At 44.0% G+C, this 18,473-nt stretch overlaps 1 protein-coding gene across 5 annotated transcripts in view; it reads left to right on the top strand.

Annotated features, from left to right (window-relative positions):
* Positions 1-18,473, top strand: part of LOC139268975 (SEC14-like protein 2) — a 90,732-nt gene that overhangs the window by 32,531 nt on the left and 39,728 nt on the right. For all 5 annotated transcript variants that reach the window (XM_070887883.1, XM_070887882.1, XM_070887879.1 and 2 more), the window contains 4 exons: positions 1,200-1,388; positions 13,419-13,514; positions 14,119-14,179; positions 15,418-15,501. In XM_070887883.1, the coding sequence (XP_070743984.1) occupies positions 1,200-1,388; positions 13,419-13,514; positions 14,119-14,179; positions 15,418-15,501 (430 nt within the window). The remainder of the gene's footprint in view (positions 1-1,199; positions 1,389-13,418; positions 13,515-14,118; positions 14,180-15,417; positions 15,502-18,473) is intronic.

Below are 18,473 nucleotides of genomic sequence, written 5' to 3' on the forward strand. Positions count from 1 at the left end.
TCTGTGCATCTTGGGAAATAGAACTTTGAGATCTGACTCAAATCTGATTAAACAGATGTGTGAACCCTGAACTTTGAACTGAACATTCTTTATGTTCAGAATAACTCCACAAGACTGTATACTGTAAACTCAAACTGCTGTGACGTTGGTCTCTTTAATGTAATTCCAGAGTGCGGAAGCAGCATGGTAGACTGCCTTTTGTACCTGCTTGCGCGGGATGTGCAGGAAACTCTTGGGTCTCCAACAGGTGCACCCCTGGTGGCAAGTCTTACACACTAGTAAAGTTTACATACATAACACTTTATTAGTGCATATTATGCCATTTCCATTACTTGTCTCTGTTTTAGATGTTGTAGATAATGTTTCTAAGAGAAAGAGTTATGACCAAATATCTGAACTGATTCTAGCTACATTTGTAGAACAGCATATACGAGTACTGTAATGAAATAGATTACAATTAAAATGGTGAGAAGCCCAATGGCACACTGACTATAGCACTGAGAACCTATTTTGTGTTAGCCTAGTTTGCAGCCATAACCGAGGATCCCAAATGGTGTTGTCACATTTCAAGATTTTTAAACTATTTTTTCCAGATTAAATTTGGTATTGGTTCAGATTGAGATGTTTTTATTATCTTAAAGTTAGCTCTCGGGAGGTTAAATCCACAACATTCAGGTTTTTGGGGATGGAGATTAGATCTAAATGAAGCATCTAGAAAGAATGGTGTTTCTTGCATACCATATCACTTTGAGACAATGGGGTTCTTTAAGACATTTTGATAACATTCATCTATTGTTGGAATGGCTTCCTTCATTCAAACAGTGTGGGTTCTTAGCTGACCAGATCATGTAGGTATCAGATGGAAGATTTCTGATTTGAAGTGGCCGGTTTGATTGCCAGCACAATTAGTCCATCCTTGATCTAGAGCTAGAGTGGGTCAGAGGTCATGTCTTTGATGTCCTGTCCAGCTTAAAAATGAAAGGCAATTTGCAGTAGGAACAATCACAAAGGTAGCAATCATTGAGGTAGCTCCTGTACACCATCCACCTATTGGTGCATAGGCCCAATTTGGGGCAACCTCTTCTGTGCTGTGGGAGATCTTGAGGCAGGTAAATGAAATTGAAAACACGATGGGAAAATAGACAAAATGTTTCTGGAGAATGTTGACTCTGGGAACTGAGCTCTGTGTCCTCTGCCAGGTCATAACTTGTTATTTCGCTGGAGGAATGTGCGGCTATGACAAAGAAGGCAGCCCAATTTGGTATGACGTAATTGGCCCTTTGGATCCAAAAGGTTTGATGCATTCGGCATCTAAGCAGGATTTTTTAAAGACAAAAATCCGAGATTGTGAACTGCTGCGAGAAGAGTGTGTTAAACAGACCAAAAAGGTAAGGAGCGACGAGGAATTTTAAAATGGGAGACATCCTGGATGAGTAGTTCCTGAGTCGCAAATCTTTTGGTTGTTTAGAATTCAGAATATAACATTTTTCCTTGTGGAACATGAGTTCTGAAGATGAATTGTGCTGTTACCAGTATTAAAATTCCAGATGCTTCATTCTAATTTGACACTTACTTTAAACTACTGGACTGAAAAGTAGCATTTTGCGTTTTTAGGGATCTAGTACAATTTATGTTTGTTTGATTTTCATTTTTAAATAAATTGGAACTATCTTTGTGCCAATAGCCTATTTTTGAAGTTAAAATTCCAAAGGAATTCCGGGGCTAAAAAGGTTCGATTATCAGGGCAGGTTGCATAAACTAGGCATGTATTCCCTTGCATATAGAAGATTAAGAAGTGATCTAATTGAGATGTTTAAGATGATTAAAAGATTTGATAGGGTAGATAGAGAAACTTTTTCCTCTGGTGGGGAGTCCAGAACAAGGGAGCATAACCTTTGCACTGCACACACAGGGTCGTGGAAATCTGGAACTCTAACATCCAAAAAGCTGTTGAGGCTGGGTCAGTTGAAAATCTCAACACTGAGATCACTAGATTTTTTTAAGCAAGGATATTGAAGGTTGTGGAACCAAATTGAGTAAATGGAGTTAAAGTACAGATCAGCTGTGATCCAATTGAATGGTGGAACAGGCTCAAGAGCTGAATGGCCTACTTCTGTTCCTATGAAGTGTGGTCTATGACACAACAAGTGTTGCACAGCATCTAGCTATTTCCATTTGTCATTTTTGGGTGAGAATTGGTCGATGTGCACCGAGTACTGTGTCAGAAGCTGGAGACATCAGGCCTCATTTTAATAAATGCGGTGAGGTGCCAGCACCTGTCGCGCCTCCAGAGACACCTCCCCGGTCACTGCGGAAACAATTTGGGCTGCTTGCCTTGCCATTAGCAGTACAACTTTAGTATCGACCAACAGAGGTTTCTGCTTCACGCTCCTGTTAAAATCAAGGGTAAACACGCCCTTAATCAAATGCAGCCCACTCAGCAGTTGCAACGCAAGGATCTGGCACAGTGCTCCTAAAGCAGACACCTGTGGTCCATTGCAATTACATTGTTACTTTCAATGTCATTATAATTTTATTTCTTGCCTTTGGTCAGATGTCGCTTGTGTTCTCTAGCGCACAGCCTATTTGTAGGCCCTATACAATGGCAAGTTCTAACTAGCCAGTAGGAAGGAGTGAGAGCAGATGGGGTTTACCCTTCCATTGATTTTTTTTTTTGTGTCTCTGTTATGGTGAATCAAACGACCTCTGCTCAGCATCTCTCACTGGTGACATAATGTATAGTACAGTATTAGGCAGTCCCTTGTGGATGACCTGCTTCCACACCAAAAAAGGATGAGTTCACAGGTGTTTCAAATGAGGAACCTGACATTCCAGGTCCCGAATTATATCTTGAAGGGTGGAAGATGTCAGTGCGTGAATTATTTCAATGTGGCGTGGCCGTTGCATGGGGATAAAAGAGCTGTACCTAGCCTCTTCAGAGCCATTCGAGGAGGGTGACTGGATTGACATCACCAAAATCCAGGTCGCCGATTGGAGCATGGGCGGGACCATCGGCGGGGTCAGACCCAGGGGCAGGAGGAGAGGCGGCGAGCAGCAGCGAGGTCGGTGCTGAGGAGTGGCGAGAGATCGGGGCCCAGGAGCGGCGAGAGATCGGGGCCCAGGATTTGGATAATGTAAATTATAATTTGACATGTAGGAACTGAAGCACAAGCTTCTCCATGTGCCATTGTGCTCTCTTTAGTTCAGTGCGATTTAATTATATGTCATGTATGTACATGCTGTTTGTAGCCACCAGATGGTGTCATTGTTGGAGGTCACTGAGCAACACATACATGGTGCTGCTCTGGTATAAAAGGCCAGCCATTTTGTGAGTCAGACACTTTGGGACTAAATAAAGCACAGCCAAGGTCGTAACTTGCTAAGTTAAACAGTACTCAGTTTGAACCTGTAAGGGGTAGTTTTCCAGGGGGTCCGCTTTCCCTTCTGACCTTATATGACCGGTTTCGAATCGTTCCCACACCCTTGGTTCTAGACTCTGGAATTATGAAGGGACTGTGACAGACTTGGACAGACGATCAGTTTCAAGGTAAGAAGCAGGTATGGCTTTTTTGTGTTTAAAAAGAAGTAAAAGGCACACCTTTAATAACACACACAGAATAGTGATACCAATACACACTGAGGGGTACAACACATTGAATATAATGTCAAAATACAGCCTGTGGGGAAAAGAATACGGTTTAAACTCTAACTGGGGTAAAGAGGAGAATGCAGATACATTTACACAAGTTATCCCAGCCTCCCCCTCCCAATTCCCCTAACTAACTAAGTTATAGCTCTGGGGGTTCAGGGGGTTATGCTCACCAATCTCTTTTGACAGTTGCCGGTGAATCGCGGTTTCGGGGTTCGCTGCACTTTGCCTTCTAGGCGAGCCGTACCCCGGACGGAGGAGAGGACTTCGGACTACGTAGTCTTCAGTTGGGGTGAGTCCGCTGATGCGATAAGTCGCGTTTTGGATGTATGGGGTAAGTACATGGTTAGGAATAGTTTTAGTTGGACCTTTTAGGTAATTTCTCATTGGTCGTTCAGAAGTAGATTGTAGAGTGGAAATAAATGTCGATTCTTCAGTTTCTGCTGAGTTGGTTTCGGTTGGTCGTTTCGCTGGTTGTGGTGGCCCGGGTTGTCAATTTCATTGCTGACAACCTTCCGTTTCGTGGGCCTCTTGCTGTCGGCGTGCTCGGTCGGTCCTTGATGGTTTCTTGTAGTTTTCTCCACTACTCCATTTCTTCACTCCCCATCTCCTGCTGCTTGTTCATTTTTCCCTTGTAAAACTGGGAATAGATATACCTTATCTCCTGCCAAATCTGGCCCAGCTCTTTGTTTCAAAGGAGCTGCTCATTGGTTTTGAGTTCTCTTTGTCAGAATTTGGCGGGCTCGTTCAGCAGTAATTTGATTATGATGTGGTAATGTGGAAAATCACCAGTTGCCATTGTTGAAGCAGTGTTTAAACTCTTGGGCTGTTTGGCTGGGCCCGTGATTTCTTTTGGTCTATTTGCACATGCATGCCAATAATGGTCTCTGGTGATTAGCCTGATAGCTCTTGATGCGTTTATGTCCTAGGGAGCGAATTTTTATGTCTCACAGTTCTTGTTAGTTATCGATTGACTCATTCTCCCAGACAAATTGAATTAGCTCCAATACCCAATTCCTGAGTGAAGTCCCATCCTCTGTTCTGGCAGTCTCTTCCAACATGCTCCTTTAGAGATCTTAAACTTGTAAAGCTCTTGGGTATCTTCCTCAGAGCTTTTCCTAGGATACCAAAATGTTCATTGAGTTCCAAATTAAATTCCCTTTCCAATGAGTCCAAACACTTGGGGGGGGGGGGGGGTCCTCCATGAATGTATCCCCTGCAGGCCTTGTCTGCCCTTTAAACTCATTTTAAAAGTCCAAAAAGGGATTCTTCTCCTCTGCAGGGGAAAGGTACAAGGAATATTGCGAAATATTGGTAAATTCTACAAACCTTTATTGCATACATAACATTTGGCGACGAGAATACAAGAACCTTTATTTGTAAAATGAGCACGATTGGATTTTTAGAGCGATTTGTGGAGGGAGAAGATTGGGCAGACTTTGTAAGCCATTTGAACCAGTACTTCATGGCCAACAAAGTGAAGGGAGCCGATGATGCAGATCGGTGCCGGGCCGTGTTCCTCACTGCGTGCAGTTCAAAGATCTACGGTCTGATAAAGAATCTACTCATGCCTAGTGATCCAACTGAGAAAACGTACGAGGAGTTGTGTACATTGGTACTGGAGCACCTCAAGCCAGACGACGGCATCATGATCTCGAGATACAAGTTTTATACACGCATTCAATTGGAGGGCCAGAGCGCAGCAGAATTCGTTGCGACCTGAGACGTCTAGTGGGACCGTGCAAGTTCGGGACATGGTTGACAGACATGTTGTGGAACTTTTTCGTTATCGGTATCAACTACGAGGTGATCCTGCGCAAATTTCTGGCGGTGGAGGAGTTGGATTTAAAAAGGGCCATCCAGATTGCTCAATCATGTATGACAACAGACAGGAGTTTAAAGCAAATGTCGGTGAAGAACCGAACGTCGGCAAGTAATGTAAATGCGATTGATTCGATGTTCGGCAGAGCGGCATACGGCAGGGCCTATCCGGCTGCGTTCGTGAATATTTTGGCGTTCGGCAGAGCGGCACATGGTAGAGCCTATCCGGCTGCGTTCGTGAAACCTGTGGCTGCCCAAAGTCCGGCAGCGGGAATATATCCGACTTCTCTGTGTTGGCGTTGTGGGGAAGGCATCGGCACCAGCAGTGCCGATTTAAACAAAATAGTTGCAAAGGCTGTCTTGAGAGTGGGGCATTTCCAGCGCAAGTGTCCGCAGATGAGCAAGCGAGCTGCGACACACCAGGTGGAGGATGAGAGTCAGACTAGCGCAGATCCGGATACGCAATCCGAGATGCCAGATGAGGAAGTGTATGGACTGTACTCTTTTTCATAACCAAGAGTAAACCAATTTTGATTAATGTGAAATTTAACGGGATACCGGTATCGATGGAACTGGACAAGGGTGAGTCAATCGATCATGAACGAGAAGGCATTTAATAAGCTGTGGGATACTAAGACTGCGAGGCTCAGGCTGAGCCCTGTTAACGCCAAGCTGCGCATGTACACCAAAGAACTGATAAAGGTGATTGCAGCGCACAAATTAATGTGTCGCATAACGGTTCGGTTCACGAGTTACCGCTGTGGATTGTTCCAGGCAATGGCCCAACGCTGCTTGGCAGGAACTGGTTGGAGAAAATCAGATGTGACTGGAACGACATAACGGCGTTGTTGTCGGAGGAAGATACATGTGCCCAAGTATTGAGCAAGTTCCCCTCGCTGTTCGAACCGGGTATCGGCAACTTCACGGGAGCCAAGGTACAGATCCACGTGGACTCAGATGCAAGACCCCTCCATCATAAAACTCGGGCAGTGTCTATATGATGAGGGAGAAGGTCGAAATTGAACAGAACAGACTCCAGCGTGAAGGGATCATATCACCGGTCGAATTTAATGAATGGGCCAGCCCCATTGTTCCTGTGCTGAAAAGTGATGGCACCGTCAGAATCTGTGGAGACTACAAGGCTATGATCAACAGTGTTTCGAAACAAGATCAGTACCCTTTACCGAAGGCTGATGACTTGTTTGCGACGCTAGCCGGAGGGAAGTCATTCACAAAACTGGACTTGACGTCGGCCTACAAGACGCAGAAGTTGGTCGAGACGTCGACGAGACTTGCGTGCATTAACACGCACAAAGGACTTTTTATTTACCACAGGTGCCTGTTTGGAATTCGCTCGGCTGCAGCAATATTCCAGAGGAATATGGACAGTCTACTGAAGTCCGTTCCCAGAACTGTTGTGTTCCAAGATGACATCCTGATCACCAGTCGAGACTCCAAGGAACATCTGAACAACCTGAAAGAGGTTCTACTGCGTTTGGACAGAGTGGGACTCAGACTTAAAGGCTCAAAGTGCATCTTCATGGCACCGGAGGTCGAATTCCACGGGAGAAAAATCGCCGCGAGATGGCATCAAACCTACTAATGTGAAAACCAAAGCCATCAAGAATGCACCCAAGCCACAAAAAGTGACGGAGCTGCATTCGTTCCTGGGTCTACTCAACTACTTTGGTAACTTTCTACCTAAATTGAGCACCTTACTTGAACCATTGCACATGCTATTGAGAAAAGGCAACAACTGGGTGTGGGGCGCATTGCAAGACAGAGCTTTCGAGAAAGCCACCAATCTGCTTTGCTCAAACAAGCTGCTGGTACATTATGACCCATGTAAACGTTTTGGCCTGTGACGCATCATCATATAGAATTGGTCGCGTGTTACAACAAGCTAATGAGTCGGGGAAACTTCAACCTGTCGCGTATGCATCCAAAAGTTTGTCTAAAGCAGAAAGAGCCTACAGTATAGAAGAAAAAGAAGCTTTAGTGTGCGTGTACGGTGTTAAACAGGTGCATCAATACCTGTTCGGTCTGAGGTTCGAATTAGAGACATTTCACAAGCCGCTCATTTTCGTTGTTTTCCGAGAGCAAAGGTATCATTACCAACACTTCATCCCGCATCCAAAGGTGGGCGCTGACATTATCTGCCTATGATTATGTCATTCGCCACAGACCTGGCACAGAGAATTGTGCCGATGCTTTGAGCCAGTTGCCATTGCCCATACCGGAGGTGGAAACGCCACAACCAGCAGATTTAATGTTAATCATGGATGCTTTTGAGAGTGAAGGTACATGGCTCAACAAGTTACGACCTGGATCAATGGAACTGGCACAGAAGTTTAGATTTTGTGCCGAGAGAGAAATAAAACACAAGATTTGCCCAGTGATCGGGACCATAAAAAAAAACGAAATGTTGGAATGTATACAGCTTGTGTGAAAACTGGATTTCAGTAAACAAAATAGCTATTAAAAATGTGTGGTCTCGTTTTAAATCAATTTTAAAAAAAAATCTTTGGCAAGTACTTGAATTAGAAGTTTAGAAAAAATTGGAGTTTAATCTAAAATGCTGTCTTTCCTGATGAGAAGAGTTTTATTATGACGGCTTTACTAATGATTTCTGCTGTTTTAATGGATTCCTAATTTCTAAGCAAGTTTTGAAGGCACAAAGACTTGGAAAAAATTTCGGATGATTACACTAAGTCACGTAATGACATCAGGCCTTACAAACCTGTAGAGGAATTAACCCTTTCCATTGACGGCTGTTTTATACTGGACATTATTAATTTGGATTTCTTAATAGAACAAAGAAGACTCACCTGACAGGGGAAATAGTGGGATAGTCAGAATAAAAAATAAAATAGAACTAGCCTATGTAATAATACTTGTCTGATACAAATAAAGAAATAGATACTCAAACAAAACAAATTCAAGAGTTAAAAGCTAAGATAAATAAGCTGGAAAAGATTTTTAAAAAACGGGACCAGACGAATAGTGCAGTGCGCACCATCACCTATGGCAATAGAACCAATGTACCCCACGGTGGGTAAGTGTAGTCCACAAATCCAACCTAACCTTTACCTCCGATTTCACAGAGTGACCTCGACATGCATGGATAAAAGATGAGTAGACCAGAACCTAACACCTGGTGCTGACCCAGGATCTGTTTAAAATTTGCAAATAAAACACTCACCGAGATGGGACCATAGCAGCTACTTCGACTCTCGAGACTCATGATACCGGGAAACTTAAGGCCCACGCAAGCACTGGATAATACAGACGGACTATGAGAAATATAGCACACGCAGGAAAGACACAACTACATGAACTATGGGGCTTGTTTAATTTAACTGACACAATATGTATCTCAGCAGCCAAGGACTGGAGCAAGGACAGAACTTATTTTAACAATGTTAAGCATGAAATTGTGCCTGTTCTGATTAATATCTCGGGCATACGAATGCCGGAATATTGTACGGAACAGGCAAGGAATATGTATAGTATATTAAGTAAGGTTGTAATGCAGCAGACTGCCGATGCCATGGGCGCTAGTAGGTTCCGAGGACAAGAGCAGGTGCATAGGAATAAGAGAGGAATAGTTAATGATACTGCTACCGGTTTTAATACCGGAACCGCCATAGTAAATTCACTGGATATACAAGGGCTGAATGAAAAGGTGGAACAACTTAAAGGGGTGATGAGGGAACTACGAGAGCGGGCAGAGCAGAATCAGAAAGACCAAGCCGATCTGGGAAGGGAAGGCATGGAGATGCAGCTAGATGGAATTTCAATAATCAAGACACATGCCAAAACAATTAAACGCCTAATTGACAGAGAAAAGGAAGATGCCGGAAAGCTCCGACATGGGCAGCTCTGTCATGCTTATGGTTTATAGATGGTGGGACAGATATGACACAATCTCGATCAGATCGAAAGGGGGGAGGTACCAGACTGGATAGACAGCTCACATCTGGCTCAGCTAGCCAAGCTGAAGGGGACACTGGTTAGTCCCTTTAGAGTGCAGTTATCCAGAGTATACCCAGTGATCCCAAACTACCAAATGGGCAAAGCTGCGGGAGTGGGGATTGTCTTGATGATCCCTATAGTCACACGAGACTTGGGTCCATTTCCCCTTTATCAACTGGAGAATATCAGGGTCGTACGCGACAATGCCTCCCTCCGTTACTACTTAACCGCAGTCTCCGCTATCCGTAGAGATAACTCGCTATACGGCGTCTCCCTGACAGGGTGCAAACAGAGGGGCGAGATCACGGTGTGTCCCCACGCGGTGGGACAGGGAGAATTAGCTGAGTGTGGTTTTAATCGAACCGATGGATGCGTTCTGGAAATAGTACCTGCCCCCACACATTTTGCCCGGGCTGGGTACGGAGGCAAAGGGAGATACTGTGTCTCCACCATGGAACGCTCATATTAGTATTATGTCTTGCAATGCCAGATCCCGCAACCAAACTTCTGCTTTACATCCCTACGCCCCGTTACTATTGGGCAAGCCCGCATTATCCAAGTTAGACGGCGAGGTACCGAAATCATTAACGTTACCGATCAGCTCCATGATCACCTGCAGGACTATGACGAGCCAGAGCAGGTCCCTATCCCCCATTTAGCTGAAGTGTTAAGGGAACTAAGACTCAGAGTCAGCCAGTCTGTCAAACTTTACCACCAACTATGACTAAAATTGAGATACTGGAGAAAGACACCGACACAGAGCAGCAGGATGAGAGTTGGTGGAGGAGGGTTTGAAACTGGGGAATGAATGTCAACATCCACCCCTGGATTCGAATTATATCACATATGCTGGTCGGAATACAGCTAGTCCTAGCATTAACATGGGGTTTCATGGCTTGCCGGTCCTGCAGATATTACAACAACGGAGGTTTAGCACCAAAGCTCAGATAAGCAAGGAAGTCTGTGTGACAGGCAAAAGGGGCGATTCGAACTATATCAATTTAATCTAAGCAACTGGGACTCCTGAAATCACGTGACTGGCCAGCACATTGAGGCAGGGAGTACCGGGTGATACAAAAACATAAACAATATAAATTAGTGTCGGTTTAAGGGGCTTGGACTAGCCCCTTTACCGAAAGGGGGGATTGTTGAAGGGCGTTTTCCATAGAGCAAAGGCACCCGTGGCATAATGTTGGAATTAAATATATATGTAATGTTAGAATTAAATATGTGTGCGTAAAATGGTGGCAGGATATATATAAAGATGGCTGCCAGTGATTCAGCAAAGCATTAAGGGAATACAGCTAGCAGAATTGACCACATTCCTAGTTACTGATAACTGCCGTTCCTCACACAGGAATACACAGAAAAGATGAGCTCAGCAGATTTGTTTAATCAACAGGCTCCCAGGCCCCAGACAAGATGTCCCGGTAGAATGATAGAACAATAGTACTCCTGTAATAGGATTGAGATAAGGAAACTACACAAAGACAGCACCCAAGGACAGTAAGATAAGGGGGGCCTGGACAATGTCACAAGACCATGAGTAACCCTTAGTAACACATGAGGCGATCACGCAGCCACCTGATGTTTAGAGACCAATTCTATTGGCCTAATTGAATCTATATGTAATCTATAATCAATATGATTGGATATGTCCAGCCAAAATGGGCTGATGTAACTGTAGTAAACTGTTGTACAACATATAAATATCCATGAAACCCTTTGTTCAGTGGAGAGAGGTGCCTGGATGAACCAGTGGCTTCATCTCCCCGCCGTCGTAATAAATCGTTTTGATGTATGGAACCGACCCGGAGTGACGAGTGATTCTTCCAGAGAACATTCACGCTAACAGCCAGGACCCAATATTATTGGTGGTAAAGGTTTCAGCCTCAAAGGGGATTGGTCTGCCATACCGAAGCAAATGTGCGAGAAGGCCAAACCATACATTCGTCGCAAAGACGAACTGCCTATTCAAGCAGATAGCATATTGTGAGGCAATCGTGTTGTAATGCCTAAAAAAAGGAGAGAGAAATTTGTGCGTGAGTTACACAGCACACATCCTGGTATAGTGATGATGAAGGCCATCGCCAGGTCCCATGTATGGCGGCCAGGAATTGATTCTGAGCTGGAAGCATGTGCGCATCAGTGCAACACCTGCATGCAGCTCAGCAAAGCACCAGCAGAATCGCTGCTGAGTCTGTGGTCATGGCCATCCAAACTTTGGTCCAGGATCCATGTAGATTTTGCAGGTCCCTTCCTGGGCAAGATGGTTTTATTGGTGGTGGATGCTTATTCAAAGTGGATAAATGCATAATCATTTCATCCAGTACATCCACGGCAACCATAGAGAATCTCAATGTCATGTTTATGACACATGGTCTGCCTGACATAGTGGTGAGCGACAATGGGTTGTGCTTCACCAGTCAGGAGTTTTAGGAGTTTGTAAAACTTAACTGCATAAAACATATAAGGTCAACACTGTTCAACGGGCAAGCAGAATGTGCACTACAAATTATCAAGCAAAGCATGAGGAGAGTAAACCAAGGGTCACTGCAGACCCGCTTGTCTTGCATACTGCTGAGTTACAGGACAAGACCCCACAAACTCTCTCAGGGGTCTCGCCTGCTGAACTCCTGATGAAAAGAGGTCTTAAGACCAAGTTATCACTTGTACACCTGGATTTAAATAATCATGTTGAATACAGAAGACAGAGTCAACAAGGGTACCACGATCGCGCAACTGTCACGTGAGATTTCTGTTAATGATCCTGTATATGTGTTGAATTATGGTCAGGGTTCAAAATGGATTGCTGGTACGGTCATGGTCAAGGAGGGCAATGGAGTATTTGTTATTAAGCTCAAGAATGGGCAAACTTGCAGGAAACACATGGATCAAACAAAGCTGAGGCACACAGACGAGTCAGAGCAGTCGGACGAAGAAACCGTTGACGACCAACCAACCTACCAGCAGCCTTCAGTGGACTTGAGGGTCATCAATGACCCGGAATTTCTATCACGGACTTGTTCAATAGAAATGGACTTGCAATTCCTGACATGGCTACTGCCATCCCCAACAAGTCCGCCATCTAGCCAACAGCCATAACAGACTCCGCACACTCACCCCAGTCCGGAATTGAACTGAGACGGTCAACCCGGGAGTGTAAAGCACCGGACCGTCTCAACCTGTGAAAGACTGTGATAAGATCTCAGAGGAGGGTATTGTCATGTATGTACGTTCTGTTTATAGCCACCAGATGGCGTCATTGTTGGAGGTCACTGAGCTCCACATGGTGCTCCTCTGGTATAAAAGGCTAGCCATTTTGTGAGTCAGACACTTTGGGACTAAATAAAGCACAGCCATGGTCGTACCTTGCTTAGTTAAACAGTACTCAGTTTGAATCTTTATTGCATACATCACATTATAGATTGCAATTTGAGATTAAATGCTGAAAAGAAAAGTGTTATCGGCTTTACTGTTACTTTTGTTGTGAGTCAGGGAAATTATTTTGTTGGGTAATATTAGCACGCAAGTCCCGTGATGTCTGGAGCAGTAATATTTATTCAGTGCTTGTTCTGAACTAGCAGACTGGAAAAATGTTTGTCTCCTGTCATGATAATATATGAAACTTATAAGTAATTGCTGAGCCACTGTCCTTTTTGGCTGTGTGTGGGCCTGTATCTCTCTTGTGATCAGCTGTATAGTATCAGCCTATTGCATATTAGATCATGATCTTGACCCATGGGATATGCCAATGATACAATGATATCAAAAATAATATATCAAGCTAAGGGCTGATGCTGAACATCAAAATGCCAAAGGCAAATTATTAGTTCAAATCACGCATTAGTCTTAAGTACGTAAAAGAGTGAGTTAATGTTTATTCTTCTCTTTGTTGGAATGATAAAATATAAAAATACTTGGTTAACTGTATTACTATCCTAGCTAAATATTGATTATTTTTCTTTGGCAGCATGATAAACAGATTGAGGCGATCACAATGATCTATGATTGTGAGAATCTAGGAATGAAGCATTTATGGAAACCTGCAGTTGAATTGTATGGAGAGGTAAGGCAGCATACAATTCGGGATTTACAGAATTTTTTTATAGAGAATAATAGATACTGGTAAATGATTACATGGCAGTAATTGAATGGAAGATTTCAGGCAGTTTGTTATATAAAACATAATAAATATGGAAGAGTGATGTGATTACAAGCAGTAATCCAGTAGAGGGTTCCAATGATTTCTTACATAGATATGTGGGAGTGATTGTAAGTGGCAATTGAATTGAGTGGATTTGATGAAATAATAAATGCTCTTGATCTATAACTGTCATCTGAATCCGGTGGTCAGATTACAACCATAATGTTATTTTCAATATGTACTGTTTGAATTTGATTCTATTCTCGATAAGTTGTTGTGCCAACAGTGGCTCAGTATGGAGATCTATACTAGCAGGCTGCTTGTTGCTTCAACTCCCTGCTGTAAGTTGACATACACAAGAGGCCGGCAATGTAATTACTGCGAGCATAATACCAATCTGTAGTTAATTGCTGGGAAGCTCTAGGTCTAGTGTAGAATATGGGGCAATAATGAATGGGTTGGACTTTTAACCTTTCAAACACTGACTGAAACTAATCCACCGTCTTAAATGTTATTACCCAACCAGGTACTGACCATGTTTGAGGATAACTACCCTGAGGGTTTAAAGACATTGTTTGTTATCAAAGGTAAGCAACTTTGGTTAGAACCCATTTGTAAATGCATGGAAAATGATTGTCTGTGGGGCATGGAAATTATTCTGCAAGTCGTCTGAATTGGTTATCTGAATAAGGTCAAGAGTGAAACAGTTTGGGTGTTCCATCGAAAACATGGCTCTCTATTAATAGTCAGCTTGGTTCAGTGGTAGCACTCTGGTCTCCAACAACAACAACTTCCATTTATGTAGCACCTTTAATGTAGTAAAACGTCCCATGGCTCCAGGAACGTAAGTGCACAATCTAGGCTAACACATTAGTGCAGTACTGAGGGAATCCTCCATTGTTAGAGGTTTAACCAGCCTCTTCTGTACGTTTAGCTGAATCTACTATCTGAAGAAGATCAGGGTTGGGAGTTCTCATAATGCCTTGGCCTCAACCAAAACCTGATTTTCTGGTAATTTCTCTCATTTGCTGTTTATGGAATCTTGCTATGCAAATCGGCTACAAAACAACAGTGATTGCATTTCAAAAGTCTCTTATTGGCTGTGAGGCACTTAAGGACATGAAAGGTTATAAATGCATGCTAGCTCATAATTTTAGATGAATTATTGCAATTTGCTTAAGTATTTTCATGTGGTCCCACATTGTAGAGGTGATGTGGTACCCAATAGTGTCAGTTATCAACAAAGGATATAGAATTAAACTGTTTATTAGAGCACTCCCACTCCTCCGAGCCCACAATTAACCTTTTTAAAAATGACTTACCCGGGCCTCCTCTGGCCACAATCCCCAGTCCGGGACTGAGCGGGTTTATTTTTGATCCCGGGTTAAAATCGCATGCACGAGAGAATGATATCAGACTGCAACCATGCCTCTGTAATTAGGCCCCAAAATATCTGGGACGTGTGAAAGCCACAAAATTGCCAATTGAAATGGCATGCTGCTTGAACGATTCTGGGATGGTGCGGCAAGTTCCAAAACTCGATTTTAACCCCTGGCCTGCCCTGCTCCTACTAGGCAGGCTGACTTAAAATCGGTGGTAATGCCTATGCTCACCCATGGAGACTGGCCACTCGGGCAAAGTGCTGGAGGACTGTTGTCATCAGTGGGACAACACCAGCAAGGATCAGTGCCTTTAGGAGAAATGGGGAGAAAAACATTGCATTGCTTTGAAATTCTGCTTCTCATCTGTGTCTATGAGAACAATACATGGAATTTTCAGTGCTCTAGTCTTTTTTGATTACTGGCTTATTCTGTGATCATAACAGCACCAAAGATTTTCCCCGTGGCCTACAACCTGATAAAGCATTTTCTCAGTGAAGACACACGTAAGAAAATTCAAGTATTAGGAGGTAAGTTCCTTCTCACCAGTTATTATAACCTGATGCACACCTTTGTATTGTGAACACACAAATAATCTTGTAAACTGCACAAGGCGACACTGTCTCTGCCACATTGAGAGTTGTTTTTTGTTGTGAGATTTACAATGAGAATAACCTTGAGTGTTTGCATGTGGTTGCATATTTTGTTTACGTGTAGGTGCATATTTAAACTCCGAGGGCTTCCTGTTTCAGCTTCATTATCCTACTAGTTTTAATTTATTCATTCCTGGGATATGGCCGTCTCTGGCAAGGCCAGCAGTTATTGCCCATCCATAATTGCCCTCGAGAAGGTGGTGGTGAGCCGCCGCCTTATACTGCTGCAGTCCTTGTGGTGAAAGTACTCTCACAGTGCTATTAGGGAGAGAGTTCAAGCACTTTGACCCAGCGACGATGAAGGAATGACGATATATTTCCAAGTCAAGATGATGTATGACTTGGAGGTGATGGTGTTCCCATGTGCTTGCTGCCCTTGTCCTTCTAGGCAGGGTTGGGAGGTGCTGTTGAAGAAGCCTTGGTGAGTTGCTGCAGCGCAACTTGTAGATGGTACACGCGACAGCCATGGTGCGCTGGTGGTGGAGGGAGTGAATGTTTAAGGTGGTGGATGGGGTGCTTTGTCCTGGATGGTGTCGAGCTTCCTGTGTGATGTTGGAGCTGCACTCATCCAGGCAAGTGAAGAATATTCCATCACATTCCAGACTTGTGCCTTTTAGGTGGCGGGGAGTCAGGTGGTGAGTCACTCATAGAAACATAGAAACATAGAAAATAGGTGCAGGAGTAGGCCATTCGGCCCTTCTAGCCTGCACCACCATTCAGTGAGTTCATGGCTGAACATGCAACTTCAGTACCCCATTCCTGCTTTCTCACCATACCCCTTGATTCCCCTAGTAGTAAGGACTTCATCTAACTCCTTTTTGAATATATTCAGTGAACTGGCCTCAACAACTTTCTGTGGTAGAGAATTCCACAGGTTCACCACTCTCTGGGTGAAGAAATTCCTCCTCATCTCGGTCCTAAATGGCTTCCCCCTTATCCTTGGACTGTGTCCCCTGGTTCTGGACTTCCCCAACATTGGGAACATTCTTCCTGCATCTAACCTGTCTAACCCCGTCAGAATTTTAAACGTTTCTATGAGGTCCCCTCTCATTCTTCTGAACTCCAGTGAATACAAGCCCAGTTGATCCAGTCTTTCTTGATAGGTCAGTCCCGCCATCCCGGGAATCAGTCTGGTGAACCTTCGCTGCACTCCCTCTTAGCAAGAATGTCCTTCCTCAGGTTAGGAGACCAAAACTGTACACAATACTCCAGGTGTGGCCTCACCAAGCCCCTGTACAATTGTAGCAACACCTCCCTGCCCCTGTACTCAAATCCCCTCGCTATGAAGGCCAACATGCCATTTGCTTTCTTAACCGCCTGCTGTACCTGCATGCCAACCTTCAATGACTGATGTACCATGACACCCAGGTCTCTTTGCACCTCCCCTTTTCCTAATCTGTCACCATTCAGATAATAGTCTGTCTCTCTATGTTTCTATAGCAGGAAGGGGGTACTGAAGTTTCATGTTCAGCCATGAACTCATTGAATGGCGGTGCAGGCTAGAAGGGCTGAATGGCCTGCTCCTGCACCTATTTTCTATGTTTCTCTTTTTTTACCACCAAAGTGGATAACCTCACATTTATCCACATTATACTTCATCTGCCATGCATTTGCCCACTCACCTAACCTATCCAAGTCGCTCTGCAGCCTCATAGTATCCTCCTCACAGCTCACACTGCCACCCAACTTAGTGTCATCCGCAAATTTGGAGATACTACATTTAATCCCCTCGTCTAAATCATTAATATACAGTGTAAACAGCTGGGGCCCCAGCACAGAACCTTGCGGTACCCCACTAGTCACTGCCTGCCATTCTGAAAAGTCCCCATTTACTCCTACTCTTTGCTTCCTGTCTGACAACCAGTTCTCAATCCATGTCAGCACACTACCCCCAATCCCATGTGCTTTAACTTTGCACATTAATCTCTTGTGCGGGACCTTGTCGAAAGCCTTCTGAAAGTCCAAATATACCACATCAACTGGTTCTCCCTTGTCCACTCTACTGGAAACATCCTCAAAAAATTCCAGAAGATTTGTCAAGCATGATTTCACTTTCACAAATCCATGCTGACTTGGACCTATCATATTACCTCTTTCCAAATGCACTGCTATGACATCCTTAATAATTGATTCCATCATTTTACCCACTACCGATGTCAGGCTGACCGGTCTATAATTCCCTGTTTTCTCTCTCCCTCCTTTTTTAAAAAGTGGGGTTACATTGGCTACCCTCCACTCCATAGGAACTGATCCAGAGTCAATGGAATGTTGGAAAATGACTGTCAATGCATCCACTATTTCCAAGGCCACCTCCTTAAGTACTCTGGGATGCAGTCCATCAGGCCCTGGGGATTTATCGGCCTTCAATCCCATCAATTTCCCCAACACAATTTCCCGACTAATAAGGATTTCCCTCAGTTCCTCCTCCTTACTAGACCCTCCGACCCCTTTTATATCCGGAAGGTTGTTTGTGTCCTCCTCAGTGAATACCGAACCAAAGTACTTGTTCAATTGGTCCGCCATTTCTTTGTTCCCCGTTATGACTTCCCCTGATTCTGACTGCAGTGGACCTACGTTTGTCTTTACTAACCTTTTTCTCTTTACATATCTATAGAAACTTTTGCAATCCGTCTTAATGTTCCCTGCAAGCTTCTTCTCGTACTCCATTTTCCCTGCCCTAATCAAACCCTTTGTCCTCCTCTGCTGAGTTCTAAATTTCTCCCAGTCCCCGGGTTCGCTGCTATTTCTGGCCAATTTGTATGCCACTTCCTTGGCTTTAATGCTATCCCTGATTTCCCTTGATAGCCACGGTTGAGCCACCTTCCCTTTTTTATTTTTACGCCAGACAG

The sequence above is a fragment of the Pristiophorus japonicus genome, chromosome 8 (genome assembly GCF_044704955.1).
Source record: "Pristiophorus japonicus isolate sPriJap1 chromosome 8, sPriJap1.hap1, whole genome shotgun sequence".
Lineage (NCBI taxonomy): Eukaryota > Metazoa > Chordata > Chondrichthyes > Pristiophoridae > Pristiophorus > Pristiophorus japonicus.